Here is a 16660-nt window from a genome sequence, read left to right on the forward strand (position 1 = left end):
AGATCTTGAAGAATATGTGTGGAGGCATACTACTTTTATTTGCCATTTAAGTTAAACTTAATGTTGTTAATTAGATTTATAGACAATTCACCTACTCTTGGACCCAGTATGTTAGTTTGAATCTACGACTTCTTATAATATTTTATAGTTTATAACCATGCTGTCTCATTCTGGGCTGAATACTTGCCAGTTGCTTTATCATTTGCATTTTGTTTCATCATCTGGCATTCAGTATCTTTTACATCACTATTTATTATATGGTCTATAAAGGTTGACAGCAGTAGATCAGTCCACATTATTCATTGTGTTGACTCCAGCACATCTGAAATGAAATAATGACTACCAGGTTAAAGTGCAGCTTTCAGCTTCAAGTTGAAGATGTTTATATCTGTGAGAAGCCGCTCATAACCTCTATGTGATCCCTTATTTTGAAGTACAGAGACAAAACAACGGAAAACATGTCACTTGCTGACTACAGTATATGTTGTGTTTACTGTACATATAAGTTATTTGATTTGTGTATGTCTGGGCCAGTGATGGTATGTGCTTGGTACCAATACAGTAATTTCATCCAACAGGGAGTTAAATTAAGCTTTCCATATTGGTTCCTGGAAGTAGCCTCATAGAAATCAGCTCATGTTTTTGTACTGAGGAGACAACTAAAAGCAAATAACCTGGAAGATTTTCACTCATTGCTCTCTTTTTATCAGGACAAGACCATCTTCTGCCAGAGGCAGAGGAGATTGCTATGATCAGTGCTCAGCTGGCTGCTAGGTTCCTCTTCAGCACAGGTTTTCACACAAAGAAAGTAGTACGGGGTCCTGCCAGTGACTGGTAAGCCGAGTCCCCCTCTCATGATTTAAAAAAAATAAAAAATAATTCTGTCCCGGTTTATGCTTCTTTATAAATATTCTCCTTGTCCTCCCCTCCAGGTATGACGCCCTCTGCATCCTGCTGAGACACAGTAAGAATGTACGCTATTGGTTTGCACACAACGTTCTGTTCGCTTACCCCAACCGCTTCTCGGAGTACCTGCTCGAATGCCCGAGCGCCGAGGTCCGCGGTGCGTTTGCCAAGCTTATCGTCTTCATCGCTCACTTCTCCCTGCAAGACGGCCCCTGCCCCTCCCCCACCACCTCGCCTGGACCCTCTACTCAGGTTGGTGCCCTGTGAAAAGAGTTTTTTTCATTAGGACTTCTGCAAGATACTTGTTTGAATCATAGGTTTCTAGGAAGACACTTTATTAATTTTTTCTTTATTACCGCTTGTTGTTTTCCGTGTGTATACATCAGGGCTGTGATAACCTCAGTCTAAGTGACCACCTGTTGAGAGCTGTACTCAACTTGCTCAGAAGAGAGGTTTCTGAACACGGCCGTCACCTGCAGCAGTACTTCAACCTCTTTGTCATGTATGCCAATCTGGGTAAGGAGCACCCCATTCACACTCCTGTCATGTACATCTGTGCCTCTGTGAGTTATACAAGCAGAATTTATGCAAAAATATAATTAATAATGTATATGTTGCTTTATTTCCTTCCCCCTTGCTACACCTACCACCCCACAGGCCTGGCAGAGAAGACCCAGCTGTTGAAACTGAACGTCCCTGCCACTTTCATGTTGGTGGCTCTGGACGAGGGTCCCGGCCCGCCCATTAAGTATCAGTACGCTGAGCTGGGCAAGCTCTACACTGTGGTCTCCCAGCTGGTTCGTTGCTGTGACGTCGCTGCTCGCATGCAGTCCTCTATCAATGGTGAGCGTTTTGTTTTTAGCTTCACAAACTGGATGAGCCAGTAATAAATCATGAAACGTGTTGTTCCGTGGGGAGAAACGGAGCCCAATGAGGATTTTCATCCTTGCTCAGGATTTAGTGACTGACAAACCAGCCACTTTGAGCCTCTGTCTCGTGTAGACAGAGCTTAGAGCTGAGGGCTTTCAGATATTACAGATGTCTGAAGAAGACCAATGTTCCCGTGGTCATAAATTCCTAGAAAAATTGTGAAATCTGGAAAAATGTTTTGCAGGCCTGGAAATGGTTTGGAATAATTAACTGTTTTGGAAAAATCCGCTAGTGTTTAAAACATGTTCCATAAAAATCCCAAAACATCTCTTACGTTATGCAAAATAGTTCCTTGAAATACTGTTGTCTAAAATCTAGTGCTGCGCAGCTTGGTTGTGCCTGTGTGCTAATTTAAACTTCACTAGTATCACGTTATACACATTGTGATGCAGCTATTAATGTAAGCAATTTTAACCCGAAGTTAGCAGTTTTCTTTTAAGCAGGAATGCCTGGGATGTGCGTGTTTAATAATTTATGGATTTGGAACGACAAATATAACGCATAGCTCAAGAGAGACGCATTAAGAGCTGCATTATTGAGCCATAGGATTGCGAGAAACAGGCCTACCTACTTTAAACTACTTAAATAAGCTTATGGAAGTTGGGGACAATGTCATAGTTTTAGAATTGTGTAGGAACCCTAGAAAACAAATATTTGTTTCAGATTAGAGCTCTAAATGTCTTCCCCTCTACCTTCTCTAGGAAACCCTCCTCTGCCTAACCCGTACGGTGACACCAACCTGACGACTCCAGTGATGCCTGTGCAGCAGCTGGTGGCAGAGATCCTGTTTGTGAGGACCAGCTATGTGAAGAAGATCATCGAGGACTGCAGCAACTCTGAGGAGACCGTCAAGCTGCTTCGCTTCAGCTGCTGGGAGAACCCTCAGTTCTCCTCCACTGTGCTCAGCGAACTGCTCTGGCAGGTAAATGTCTAAGGTCTTAACTCTTTAAAGCTATAGTGCGTAACGTTTTCATATGAATGACTGTCGGTTAGATTCAAGCCATGGCCAAATGAGTTGACACAAAGTTGATTAGGCCCATCAGCTCCACAAAACACTCTCTGTATTTCTCTGAATGGCAATGTTTACAAATTGGTGTCGCACCCTGACACTGGTGCAGGAGCTCAAGAAGAGCCTGTGAAATGTGTCAGCTGTTAATTCTACTGCTAAGAAATAACTTGGACGTACAGCAGAATGTAGAAAATCCATGTACCTCATGAAGATGCGCTGACAGTGTTGTTGTAATTACTCAGAATTCCTCATGGGGGCGGCAGAAGTTACACACTATTCTTTAAAGTTGTTCTCCTGGATGTTCGTAGTAGAGCCTATGTTCAAGTTACATATGTGCTGTTTGTCTTCAGGTGGCGTACTCCTACACATATGAACTGAGGCCTTACCTGGACTTGCTGCTACAGATCCTGCTGATTGAGGACTCTTGGCAGACACACAGGTCAGACAGATGCATGTGTGTAAATACTTTGTGCTACACCGTTTGTGAATGCAATCAGAGCTTCAATTTCTCTGTGGCCTTTCTTCATGCAGGATCCACAATGTGCTGAAGGGCATTCCCGACGACAGGGATGGGCTCTTTGACACCATCCAGCGCTCCAAGAACCACTACCAGAAACGAGCATACCAGTGCATCAAGTGCATGGTGGCCCTCTTTAGCAACTGCTCTGTAGCTTATCAGATCCTACAGGTACACTTTGCCTTTGCCTACCCCTCCTGTTAATGTATATATTACACACCCCGTCATGCTACACTATCGCCATGATATCAATTTGATTTATGGTTTGAAAATAGTGGTCTACCGATATGGGTTTTTCACCGACCATTGCCGATATTTAGAGAGCAGGTTGGCCGATATATAATTCTGATATTATGTTTTTATTTTTTGCATTTGATAAAATACAACTATTTAATAATAATAAATGTGCATTTTCTATTTCACTTCTCGTTTTATGTCCTGCTGTCCGTAATTGAAAATGTAAAAAAAACGGTACTCCACAGCAGCCACAGCTTATTCTAATCAGCATGTTATCTGCTTGTGCATACAGAGTAACGGTGACCTGAAGCGAAAGTGGACGTGGGCAGTAGAGTGGTTAGGGGATGAGCTGGAGAGGAGGCCATACACAGGGAACCCTCAGTATACCTACAACAACTGGTCTCCTCCAGTTCAGAGCAATGAGACCTCCAACGGCTACTTCCTAGAGCGTTCACACAGCGCACGTATGACACTGGCCAAAGCCTGTGAACTTTGTCCCGAAGAGGTAATGGAACAAATTACACATTCACATTTTTGCCTAATTTCAAAGTAACATTATCTTCCAGTGTTACGGATTGTGTTCATGGAGCCAAATCAAGCTAGTGTGTAAAGCTTTAGGACGCTGTATGTAGGAGATATATTCTTCAGATGAGATAGACTGTGAACATGAACTGCCCCTTGGCGATTAATAAAGTATTCTGAATCTGAGAACAGCTGATCAAAATCACTGCAGTGTTAGACTTTTCAGATTAAGTCAGATATCAGTATGAAAGGGATCTTTCTATAATTTTCGCAAATATATTCAATCATGAAGGCCACATGAATATTATAAATGACCACAGTTAAACGTTTCTACATGGCCGGGGCGTTGCTATGGGAACATGTTAACAATTGTTAAACCATGGTCACAGAAAAATCCTGCAGAAATACTTTATGACTGAGCCAGAAGAGCTTTAAGAGCCTAGTGTGTATCACATCACTTGAACACAGCAACCCACCATATGGCATAACATGCACTGGAGGGAATAATCGATTATCAGGCTGATCAGAAAATGAATTTGTTTAACCATTTAAATGATTGATTTAATATGTATTATCATTATTGCTATGTCATAAATTGAATGTTTTGGTTTGTGGCTGTTGCTTTTTTCTGACATTTGATGGAAGAAATTATGTAATAGACCAAATTGTCTTTTGAATCTGATATTTATTAGAATTACTGATGAATCTTTAAATTAATTGGACCTATTATTTAATTTAGTGTTTCCAAAAAAGCATTAAATGGAAATGTCCTACCTGAGCTACAGCTATGATGTGTTTACTATGCTGAATGTTTTTTTGTATTGCAGTTCACAATGCAGACAAATATATTCTAATTCTTTGTTCTCACGTAAAAATAAGATATTTGTATTTTTATGTTGAAATATCCAGTCAAATGACACACTTCTCCTGTAATATTCCATACACAGCTCAAGTGTACTCAGGGAAGCCCAGGGAAGGTCAGTATTCCAGGCACCACAACATGATAAAGGAAGGAAATTCAAACAAAATTCTATTGATGCAACAGCAGAGAAACAATGAACAGTCAGCCCCTGTATAGACCGCCAACACAGTTTACACATGTTTAGATAGAACTGCACAATTTTCAAATTCCTGTAGCTTGGACAGTCATCAGTGGCAGAGGCTAGAAACATGTCAAGTCCCATATTTATTCCCATTTAGTCAAATTTGCACAGCTTTTTCTTTCATGTATTTTAATTTGTAGAATAAATGTTCTTTTTAAATAGTTGAGCACAGGAGGTAACAGTAAGACTATTTTATAGACAGTAAGTTAAATAGCCCTTTGAGTTGTGAAGTTTTTTTTCAGTATGCAACTACTTGAGACATGATGATTTTGGACATGTAGAAACTGTCAACTTCTCAAATGATGAACATGTTCATGCTGTGTCAGTAAGACAGTGATGCGGCCAGCCTCATTGTCACTTCAGTATTTGAACTGTGAGACCAGGACTGTGCTTTAAATAAAGATATACTATGTATTTCTAGGCTTATGTCCTTTTGGTAGTTACTTGCAAACTGGATATTTTCACCTGTATTGTACAAATCAGGACAAAACTTGACAATATAAGGCTAGTGCTATTTGCAATTTTACTTATGTCAACAAATGACATTAAGAAAAATTCCAAAAAGGATCATCAGCCTTGTCCCTTGTGAAAATAGCACACTGAGATTCCCTTCAAGGTTCACATGTGTCTTCTGTTAGCTCCTTTACTAAAGCATCATCAGCCGCTCTGAGTGTATGCTCTCAGGTGTAGAAATCCACCCTCTCACACAATCAAGTCTCATTCAAACTTCATTTACTCAATAACGTGACTCAGTTGGACATTTGACTTTCCCCACACACTATTCTGCACTGAAATGCTTAGACATTTTAGCATTACACTCTGTTTAAACTACTGCTTTTCTATTCCTGCTGTATACATTCATACACATAAATATATATTTTTTTTTTTAACTTTTTATGGTGAAATAAACTTGTGATAACGTTTATCTTATGTCTACTAGGAGGCAGATGAAACGGAAGCACCTGACGATCAAGACTCGTCCCCACCCGAGGACACGTCTCTGTACCCACATTCTCCTGGAACAAGCACCCAGTTTCAGCAGGTAGTGTCTCCTCAGGGTGCTGCTGACTGAGTACAGCCGTGGAGGTGGCGTCATGAATAATGCAACACAAAATGAGACCTCAGCATCCTGAGTGTTATTTTGTGCCCGAGTTTATTATCGGTTTGTGATGATACAAGAGATTATATCTGACGTGTGCTTTTTTTTTTTACCTGGTAAATCAACTGCTTTTGCTCCCAAATTCTTTTATCACACGTTTAAACATTAATATGAAATATTGTGTGGTATAAAGCGAAACATGAATTAAAGGGATTAAATAAATATTGCATTTAAAACACTAATAGATCAGTTCATTTTAATTAAAACAAGACAAGGTGCAAGATGAAACAAACTGTTATTCACTCTTTTTATCCATCTGAGGATAATCGGCATTGGAGCGAGTCATGTAGTTTAGCTGTGATTTAAAAGTCCATCGAGACCAGCCCCAATAAAGGATTAGGATTATCACTAAGGATAAGGCTGGAAATGTAAAATTTGTCTTTGTAAACAAATGCATTAGTCTGGTCTCCAAGGATGTTTTTGACTTCTCTAGCTGACGGATAGACTCGGAATCACTAGTGTTCATGATAATGGAGGAGCGCCTCACCCGGCACAATGATATCACGCTCGGACAAAGAGGAATACGATCGATATCAGGCTTTTCATACACACACAATGTTAGGAGGATTCGTTTTTTGTTGGTGGGAGATTAACAAAACGTAAACATAACTCAAACTAAGCATTTAAACTTCTTCCGAGGAACTTTTAAATGTTTATGACAGTTTCATTGTTGCTCTGATGGTCTTGTTTGATGTTACTGGTCATTTATGGCCATCAGAGCAACATCTATATTATTTTAGGTATTAATTAGTATTTAAGGTCTTTACATGGATATGATTTCCGGGGAACATAGACAAAACAATTTACGGCAGGAACATCCCGTTTCTCAAACGGTAGTTACCATCGTGATATTACCATTATTAATACTATGTATAATCTTGCCTAGTCACATATAAATACATTTCCTCATTGCGATGCATCTTGCGTTATTTCTGCCTCCTGCACATTCTCAGGTAAATACACTAACATTTTGTCCAAAGGTGCCGCTATAATCAACCAAAACTGAGTTTGTCGTAGCTACTAGAATATTTTCTTTTACCTTTCGCTCGACTAATGTTTGATTCTCGCTCTCTCCCCTTGAACAGAACAACCACCCCCATGGGCAGCCGTACACCGGGCCAGCTGCTCAGCACATGAACAACCCCCAGCGTCCCGGTCCTGCCTCTGCCCCGACTCCGGGCCCCACTACCCAGACCCCGACCCCGGCGCCGCCCACCACCACCCCGACCCCAGCCCCTGGTCCTGTTCCTGGTCCCACTCCCGGCCCGGGCCCACGAGCACAAGAGAACTGGGAGAGCACCGAGGAGGTGGCCCCGCCTGCACCCGCTACAACCACCTCTACCACCACCACCTCCAGCCCAGCGCCCGCCCCGCCTAAGGAGTAACACCCCCTCCCCCCTCCTCTGCTGTGCCTCGAGCCTCCATCGTCCCGCTCTCCTTCCTCTCATCCTTCGGTCAACAGAAGCTCCTCGTCGAGCTCGCTCTCTCTCTCTCACTGGCCCCAGGTCAGGGCAAGAGCCAGAAACCTCCCAGGAGAGGGGCTCTTCCCTGGCCTGGGGCTTGCCTGAACCCCGCGTGTGGCCAGCAGGGCTGCAGCAGAGGCGAGGGAGTGGACAAAAGAGTTTGAATAAGAAGAAAAAAAAACAAATTTAACCCAGAGCCGACGATGCTGATGTGCTTGTCTACACGACGAAAAAAGGTGTACATAGTATGTTAATGTTTTTGACTGTTCAAATCCCCCAGTAGCATAACTCTGTGTGGTTTGCTGTTGGGAGATGTTGCAGATATTATGAAAAACAAAAATGGATATTATAAATAAGAAAAATGCCCAAAAAAACAACTGTAAGAAGACAACAACTCCTCTTTGTTTTATCACCCATGCTCAGCAGTAAAGTTTGTTCTACCATCGGGACGGTTACTGGTCATTCAACTGTAGAAGGACGCATTGTTATTATCATAATTATATTATTATTCTTAAGCTCCTTGGCAACCTTATGACCGATGCCAAATCAACTCACGAGCTGTGGTTGGTTTTAGTGTGAGATATGGAATGTTTGGGTGGACTTTTACGGTGTTTGGTTGATGTGAAAAAGCAGTGATGCAACATTGTTCTGAAACTCATTGCCTTTCTTTTTCTTTTCTTTTTTTTTTTTGTTCTGGTAATTAATTCAATCCTTTTCGAAGCTCTAGTTAATATGCTGTAACATTTAGCATGGCTTCTCACCAGAATAGTGTAGCCCAAGGGAAGACTTGTGATCATAACAACCTAAAGCTGTTCTTAATCCACATCTCCAGAGGGGTGTTGCTACCCTTTTAGGTTTTTTTTTTTGGTTCCTTTTTCTACTCATCAACCCTATCTACAATGAGGGCGATATTTTGAACCAATGTATGAATAAGTGGCTTTTCAATTGCACATTATAATCCTCCAACTTCACATTCGGCAGTCAGTTTTTGGTGGGATAGACAGCTTAGCTTTCATCTTTAGGAATTCTTGAAAAATGAAACACATATGCAACAGAAATCGCCACACTGGGCTTACCTGGTGTATCATAGACTGTGGTTTGCTTCTGTCTCTTCTATAGAGCCTAGTCGTAGACAGACTTGTTGCCCCAATCGGCTTCCCTTCTGCTACGAAGCGGCCCGGGGTTTGGCGTCTGGCCGCGGCTCGGGATGAAGACACAGTCCCGCGCGGTGGCGAGACCCTGGCCCTTCCCGCTTCGTGGAGAGCAGGTTTCCACAGCAGGGTTGTACCGTAAAGAATAGCGGCTGGTTAGTCATGTTGCAACCTGAGCTAACTCGTAATTCTGTAGGAGTAAAAAGGTAAACATCAGTAAATACTGTATTTAATTGGTAACTTGAATGCATGTATTTTTTGATTTTTTTTTCTTTTATTTTTGTCTAAAAACATACCAAATACTCCTGCAAATGAAAATATTCTGCCCATCGTATTATATTTAAATATTTTGCTCTTATTTTATAGAATTTATTTTGTGTATTTCACTAAAAATAGAATTTGATTTAAGAGGAACATTTTTGTCCTTGTGTTATTTTTAAAGAAGATATTGACTGTACAGAGTTCTGCGCCCTGTTTTTTGCCGACTTTTGTTTTGGCCATGGTGTGACGTTGAATTCTGGAGCTACAGTCGCGATGTGGACTTTCACTTTGTGAGGTTTTTTGTGCACAGAAATATAACAAAAAAAAAGCATTGCGCCCTTAGCAAATAAAGAACATGGAATCTTGCCTTTGTCTCATTTTTACTTGTGGATCATCTGCTAAAAATATCCAACTTTCATCCACAGATGCCAGATTGAAAACTTCATTCCTTTAGTGAGGAAACTGACGAATATGGATTTGTAGTCATGTGACTCATGATGTTGTACAGTTGATTAGGTACACTGAGTGTAGACCAGTGATGGAAAATAAGTATATCCCCTCGAGTACAACTTTAAAATACTTATACTAAACTTGAGTACTCTTCCCATGCCACTACTTTCACTTTATTACATTTATCCGATGGTTTGTTACTTTAAAATTTGATTGGCAACTATTCTGATGTCAATTCAATTGTTCAGGCTTCACAAATGTGAAGATCTCATCTAGTGCTTTCCCTTTTAATAGATTTGAGGTTTTGACTATTTTCCAAATTAGTACGATCAATTGATCAAGATTAACAGAAATGATTTCCCCCCCATTCAAGATGAGCTTCACCAACTATAAGTTGCCTTTAGATAAATGCAGGAGTAATTATATGCTGTTAAACAGTGGCATTGATACTTTTACTTGAGGATCTGAATACTTTCTCCACTGCAGCCTCATGGATTATTGGAGTGGGAGGGGCAAAATAATGCACATGCTGGTGTAATGCAATAATACTTCAGCACAAACCACCTTCTAATCAGTTGAACATAACTTCACCAAGTGTAGGGAAGATACCGAGTTGCATTATGAAAAATGTACAACTACTTTAAAAGATCTTTGCCTATGCTGCTTCTACTTTGACCAGGTTTGTTTTGACTATTAAGTGGTCAGCATCAAAGGCCCATTCATGATTTATGATCATGTTTTAAAATGTCAGTGCAGTAACCAACCTACAGACTCAACAATTACTAAATTAATTCAATATTTATGCAGCTCTAAGCAGAACATTGCTATTCTGGGTTCATTGCAAACTTTTATTATTTTGGCTTGTTAAAACAAAGCACAGCGCTCTTTCACCTAAAGACCTATTTGTGCATTTCATTTTACCAATACAATAGCACATTCCCACATTTGACCCGAGAAACGAAGCAAGAGAACAGAATCTTTTGGAACATGGTTTTTATTATCAATAACGTCAGGTTTAGTTCTCCTTCTCCTGTACGGTCTTTGTTCCGCGCAGTCTGCCTGTACGACGGGCAGCAATAAGACCGACCTTGCGACCAGCAGGTGCGTCCCTCCTGATAGTTGAGGGTTTACCAATATGCTGATGGTTACCACCACCGAAGGGATGCTCAACGGGCTGTGTGGAGAGAAAAAAAAAAGGATCAGTCCGAGGAACTTCGATTTGGTATATTGTAGTTTGCTTCCAAATAACACAACCTTCCTTTTCCCCCCATTCCCAAATAACTTTCATCTAAAGACAATGTTTAGCCTGCCTTACTCCCAGTGCAAATTAGCACACACGCTATAGAGAAATACCTTTTATTATGACGCATGAAAAACTATGTCTAGCATTGCATCTTTCAATACTATACCATCTTGTCCTTGAAATATACTCCAGGAATCCAGCACCAACAAGATTGTATTTGGGGTTGTTTGAAAATTAAACTTTAAGACAGATCTAACAGCTGCTGGTATTAATATTTTGCTGCTGAATTTCTTTGTACACTCTGCAATGACGATAAAATGATTCTATTCTTTCGTTAGAAGAGCTTCACACAGCCACACAGAAATTTGAACTCTAAATGTGACACTTTCCTAAATGGAAACACACAGCAATAGACAAAATCAATAAAGAACATAATCCAATAACTAAAATGTCAGGAGGTCCATCTCAAGTTTAAAAAATATCAAGATCAAATTATTTTGTCAGTGCCCCTTTCCTTGACGAAGTCCAGCAACTGAACCACCTCTCAGATCTAGAGGTGCTCCATTTAAAATAAACCTCTTAAAAACGTCCATAGTTTGAGCGAGATATTTACCGGTCTAGACAACAATTCTCATAGCTAAAAAACTTGTGGAGAACGAGACAGAATAGGACACCGCTGAAGCTTAATCACCTTCAACTCATTGTTTACAGAAAACCAAAGCTGTTAGCATCTTATTCTCCTCTGGTTTCACATTATTATAAAAACATTTCTCCAGCTAAATGTGACCTAAAAAAGATCTTCGATAAGCCCAACAAGATATTACTCTATGCTGATGGGCATTTATACAGGCAGCCTGGAAAACTTCTGCCAATCTGTCTAGGAACTTTGGCTCTGAAGTTCTAATTCTCTGCACATAATGAGTTTGACAGTCTGCATCATAAACACATTTGCGGTTCATTCTTGTTCACTTACGTTCATAGCCACACCACGGACACGTGGCCAGCAGTTCCTCTTGGCCTTGTACTTGTGGTAGGCACGACCGGCCTTCAGGATGGGTTTGTCAATACGACCACCTCCAGCAACCACACCTTTAACACAGAGGGGAGAGCTGGTCAGAATGGAAAACTTTGCCATCTCATTCTACTGTTCAAAAACTAAGTACAAAGCAACATTAGTTTTTAGAGGACTTTGTGGTGGCAACAAGGAAACATCAGCTGTAGGCGACTTTACTGTTCCTTACCGACAACAGCTCTGTTGGCGGATGCGATGACCTTCTTGGAGCCTGAGGGCAGCTTGACTCTGGACTTCCTGGTCTCGGGGTTGTGGGAGATGACTGTGGCGTAGTTTCCTGAAGCGCGGGCCAGCTTGCCTCTGTCTCCTGGCTTCTCCTCCACACAGCAGATGATGGTTCCCTCAGGCATGGTGCCCACGGGCAGGACGTTGCCGATGTTCAGCTGAGCTGTGGGATCAATCATGGTTTAAAATCACGGGCTTCACACAAAACATATCACAAAGTAGAGTAGAAGTCCTGCATTGTATAGAACATCATGCTATATTATCATTGACATTCTAATTTATTTGCTTAAAGTGCCACTTTTTCTTGTACACCCAAGGTAACATGTAAACATGCCAATAAAGAGATGTCAAATGTAAATTACATGCTGAAAAATAAGGCTGAGATTGATCCTGTCTGGATCAAAATAAATTATACAGTGAAGAGTTATTCTGTCCCATTCACCGATGCAACATTTTGGCTGGGTAAAGTTGGACCACAGACTATAGTTAAAAACCTCACCCTTCTTGCCGCAGTAGATGAACTGTCCGGTGTGGATGCCCTCAGCAGCGATGAAGAGCTCGGTCCTCTTCTTGAATCGGTATGGGTCACGGAAGGCCACTTTGGCGAGGGGAGCGCCACGGCCAGGGTCGTGGATAATATCCTGAGGACGGGGAAGAAAAAAACAATGTCAGACATACACAACACTGGAGGCTTTTGATCAGCCTGACTATTCGAGATAGAAACTGTGGTAGAAAAGGTCCTTGGATTTACCTTCACGATTCCCTTGATGTATCCATGACGTTCGGCGAAGTCAATGTGCCGGAGTTTAGCAGCACCTTTCCTGTGGTGGATGTGGGCTTTGAACACGGAGCCCGCGCCTTTTCTCTGTCCCCTAATAACACGACCCATCGTGTCCTAAACACACAGACAGGACATAAGATTGATGAACTTTTGACCTCAGCACACATCCACCATTTACATATATTGATACATAACTCTTGTTCATATCATATTTATACAGATCTGTCAATAACCTTCTCAAATCTGTTTAAATTATCCCACATGACAGTATTCTGTTCTACTGCAGTCTTGTATTCTACATTTATTACTTCAATTACACTTCATATATAACATTGTCAATATTATACACTGTTGTAATTTTAACATATTACATCATCTTGGTGTTCTCTATTTTGCATTTTTGGGGGGAGCTGAAGATTAAAGAATCTCACTACCAAAGACTTTCTATTGTAACGCACATTATAAATATAGAACCTACATTTACCGGCTTGACATGTGAATGCTAACTCTTAAGGCTGCAGTTACTAGTAAGACTCTGTTTCACGTCATATTTATCACATGGACCTTCTTACGTGAAGGGTAAGTAAAGTACCATAATATAAAAAGGAGTTTTCAAATGTAGTGACAAGCGACTATCGCCTCAAATTGTTTACAAAACCTTAAATATTACTTAGCTGCTAGCTTAGCATACTATCCTCCGTAACTTCCCGTGTTAACGCTAAGCTAAGCAGTGACGTGTAGTTTGACAGAGTTCACAGAGAAACTTACTACAAACTTTAGACAAAAACTAAATTATCTGCAGCATTTCTAAAGGGGTCACATCAGACTCGGACCGGGCCTGTGTGAAGCCTTTTAGCAGCTACAGACAGCGCCATGTCACCCAACGAGCTGGACATTTTTAACACATAAAAACGCTTCAAAACAGACCATCCATTAAAATACTCAGTAGGTCTGATCATTTAACATATACTGCAGACGTAGAATTGTCTGTTTCGAGTGGATGATAGAATAAAAACATGATTTAGAGCAGATTACAGAAAGGGAAATAAACAGTTCGTGCCGTACCTAAACTCCGCTTGACGGAAAGAGGAAGTGGAAGGGAAAGGCAGACGTTTTCTTCCGGAGAACTCGACGAGGGGCATGATGGGAGTTGTAGGCATTTACAGATATTTTTGTTTCTCTCATATTATTATAATTTTATTTTTTTCATTCAACAATTTGTCCATACAGATCAAATGATGTATATAGGCCTATTACAAAAAAAATATTCAGATGATATTAATTAATTAAGACAAAGGAAAAAATAGATAAATAAAAGATTGGTGAAATAAAGAACAAATAAAACAATGATAAGGGAAAGACAAAAATACATTTAGGTGGGTTAGTTTTGTTTATCGGGTATAGGCCTACGTATTACCCTATTATGATATATATTATCATCATTATTATTATGCAAATTTGAATTTTTAAGGGTCATTTGATTTTTAAAAGGTGTGCTGGATAATATGTCCTGCTGCTTTTTTAAATTACTAAATAGCACAACAAAGTTGGGTGGATGATTGAAAATCAGTTTTACTCACTTTGGACTTTTAAACTCATTCAAAGGAAACCGGAAGAGGTGGAGAGCAAACCAACTCCAGAAGATGGCAGTAATGCAACACTGAGGATGTCAGCTGATTTGGGGGGAAAAGAAGAGAAACATCACTGACAAGCGGTGTGCTATTAATCATTGATTTGTTATAAAAGTAAGACCACTCATGCATATAGATCTTGCATTACTGTATTTTAACCTCATTGTGAGTCACAAAACTGTATTAAAAAATAAAGACATTCTTAAACATACTAAGTAATCAATTAAAAACTAAATTTAAGAATCCTAGATTCTTAAAGAAAGAACGAAAAAAGAAAAAAATATATAAAATATGATAGAAAAATAAAAGATATAGGCCTATATATGTAAAAAATATAAAAGAGCTTTTCAGTATTTGAGATATAGAGTGGGTGTGTTGGTGTTAGTGTGTTGTGCGTTGTAAATCTTTATGAATATACTGTTATTTTCATTCCTAATTTATTTCAACTCAAAACTCAGTCACTCTTTAAGATTGAAGAAGTTGGTGTGAGAAGAGAATTGGGGATGATGTTCAGTGTTTCATCATCTCGGATGTTTAATGAGTTCAGCTCTGGAGTTCTGCGGGTTTCCTCTCACCACAGAAGAAGAAAAGGTGTCGAGCAACAGATGGCTCCCCTCAAGAGATCCGAGCGTCCTGCCGGAGGAACAACACCGCTTTGATTAATGAGAGCACACACACACACACACACACGCACACACAGAAAGGGCAGACACTGCAGGTGATAAATATGAGGTTCAGTTATTATGATGCTGCATTGTTTTATATAGTCCCACTGGTATAACATGCATAAATGATGCATACACACATACACACACACACAAACACACACACACACACACACACACACACACACACACACACACACACACACACACACACACACACACACACACACACACACACACACACACACACACACACACACTGTTTTTGTCCTGTCCTTTTCTCTTTGTTCTTTTCTTTTTAAAACTCACCTCCAAATCCGTTTGTACGATAGCCTATATTCCTGCGGGGACTTACCTTTCAGTTTGATTAAGATCTGTATGTTTTTGTTGGACTGTATTATTCTTATTCAAAGCAAAGTGTTAACTTTAAACAAAGCAGCAAATTTGGTCCAATTTTACACAACAATTTGCCCTCCACAAAAGTGCTGATCATACTTGATGATTAGATTTGCCAAGGCCCAAGATTATCTTACATTACCCTGAACACTTTTTGAAATATTGCTTTAACCTCCTCCATGTGAAGACCTGTGGCAGGAAAGTGATCAGTCAAGCTTACAGTAAAACTGACAATGTTAGCCAAAGATGCTAAATGTTGCAGGAGAGGCCATTAATAATTGTATTATGAACAGAAAGCAAAAGTAGATTATGTAAACATCACTTGCCATTTTACCTCACCCACAAGCACTTTTTTTTCCAAAGAGGATTTTCTTAAAAAGTCGTACATGTTTTTTATATAGTATGTTCAGTTTACTTGTGTGATCAGCTTTAAGTTGTCAAGCTTGTGCACAATTAGACTCAAGATGGTGCTGTTAATCATGGTAGGACTACATATGCAGGCACGTAGCATCATGCAAAAAGTGATTGAGGGTGTTGAGAATGTTTCTGAATGAAAACAGTTTCACTTTGGAATAATTATGTTCTGGATGAATCCATTCTGAGCATGTGAAACAGCAGCAGCAGATTTAAAGCTCCTCTCCTCTACTATGTTTTAAACAACGGGATAGTTGAGGAAAATCTGTTTATTCAAGTAACATTGATACCCATTCAACCATATGCTAAATATAATGTAAGATTTTTCCTAAATGTGGCATAGACCTTTAAACCTGAGAGAAAGAACCCTGAAAGTTTTTTGGATTCACAAGAAAACTTCCAACATGTCGGCAGATCCTCAGTGTCTTCTGCTTAGTGTCTGTATGATAAACATGTAATCAGGTCTGTCACAGTTACACACTGAACTGCATTATAACCCACTCAGCGAGTAACGTCATAGTCTCC

General features: G+C 40.1%; 2 protein-coding genes across 5 annotated transcripts in view; one reads left to right on the forward strand and one right to left on the reverse strand.

Moving 5' to 3' along the window:
• usp9 (ubiquitin specific peptidase 9) overlaps positions 1-9624 on the forward strand; it is a 39194-nt gene extending 29570 nt beyond the window's left edge. For 2 of the 4 annotated variants that reach the window (XM_080038000.1, XM_080038002.1), the window contains 11 exons: positions 711-834; positions 933-1158; positions 1293-1422; positions 1564-1749; positions 2538-2758; positions 3196-3284; positions 3377-3533; positions 3892-4104; positions 5069-5098; positions 6165-6266; positions 7469-9624. In XM_080038000.1, coding sequence (XP_079894126.1) covers positions 711-834; positions 933-1158; positions 1293-1422; positions 1564-1749; positions 2538-2758; positions 3196-3284; positions 3377-3533; positions 3892-4104; positions 5069-5098; positions 6165-6266; positions 7469-7768 — 1778 coding nt within the window. In that variant the 3' untranslated portion in view covers positions 7769-9624. The remainder of the gene's footprint in view (positions 1-710; positions 835-932; positions 1159-1292; positions 1423-1563; positions 1750-2537; positions 2759-3195; positions 3285-3376; positions 3534-3891; positions 4105-5068; positions 5099-6164; positions 6267-7468) is intronic. The other 2 variants (XM_080038001.1, XM_080038003.1) reach the window with 1 other exon arrangement.
• Positions 9625-10684: 1060 nt separating this feature from the next.
• On the reverse strand, positions 10685-13146 carry rpl8 (ribosomal protein L8). The gene is made up of 5 exons (XM_080038256.1): positions 13000-13146; positions 12748-12889; positions 12193-12411; positions 11925-12040; positions 10685-10882 (listed from the first exon to the last, which is right to left on the reverse strand). Exons 1-5 carry the CDS (start codon positions 13135-13137, stop codon positions 10724-10726), a joined length of 774 nt encoding a protein of 257 aa, XP_079894382.1. The 5' UTR covers positions 13138-13146; the 3' UTR covers positions 10685-10723.
• Positions 13147-16660: the final 3514 nt, after the last annotated feature.

The sequence above is a fragment of the Ammodytes marinus genome, assembly GCF_949987685.1.
Source record: "Ammodytes marinus genome assembly, chromosome: 12".
In the NCBI taxonomy this organism is placed as follows: Eukaryota; Metazoa; Chordata; class Actinopteri; order Uranoscopiformes; family Ammodytidae; genus Ammodytes; species Ammodytes marinus.

Excerpts from the sequence above, each read along its gene's own strand:
- rpl8 (XM_080038256.1), bottom strand. The coding sequence starts at position 13,137 with ATGGGTCGTGTTATTAGGGGACAGAGAAAAGGCGCGGGCTCCGTGTTC. Across the intron at positions 12,890-12,999 it reads ACATCAAGGGAATCGTGAAG|GATATTATCCACGACCCTGG; the intron begins GTAAATCCAAGG and ends CCCCGTCCTCAG. Across the intron at positions 10,883-11,924 it reads TCCGTGGTGTGGCTATGAAC|CCCGTTGAGCATCCCTTCGG; the intron begins GTAAGTGAACAA and ends CTCTCCACACAG.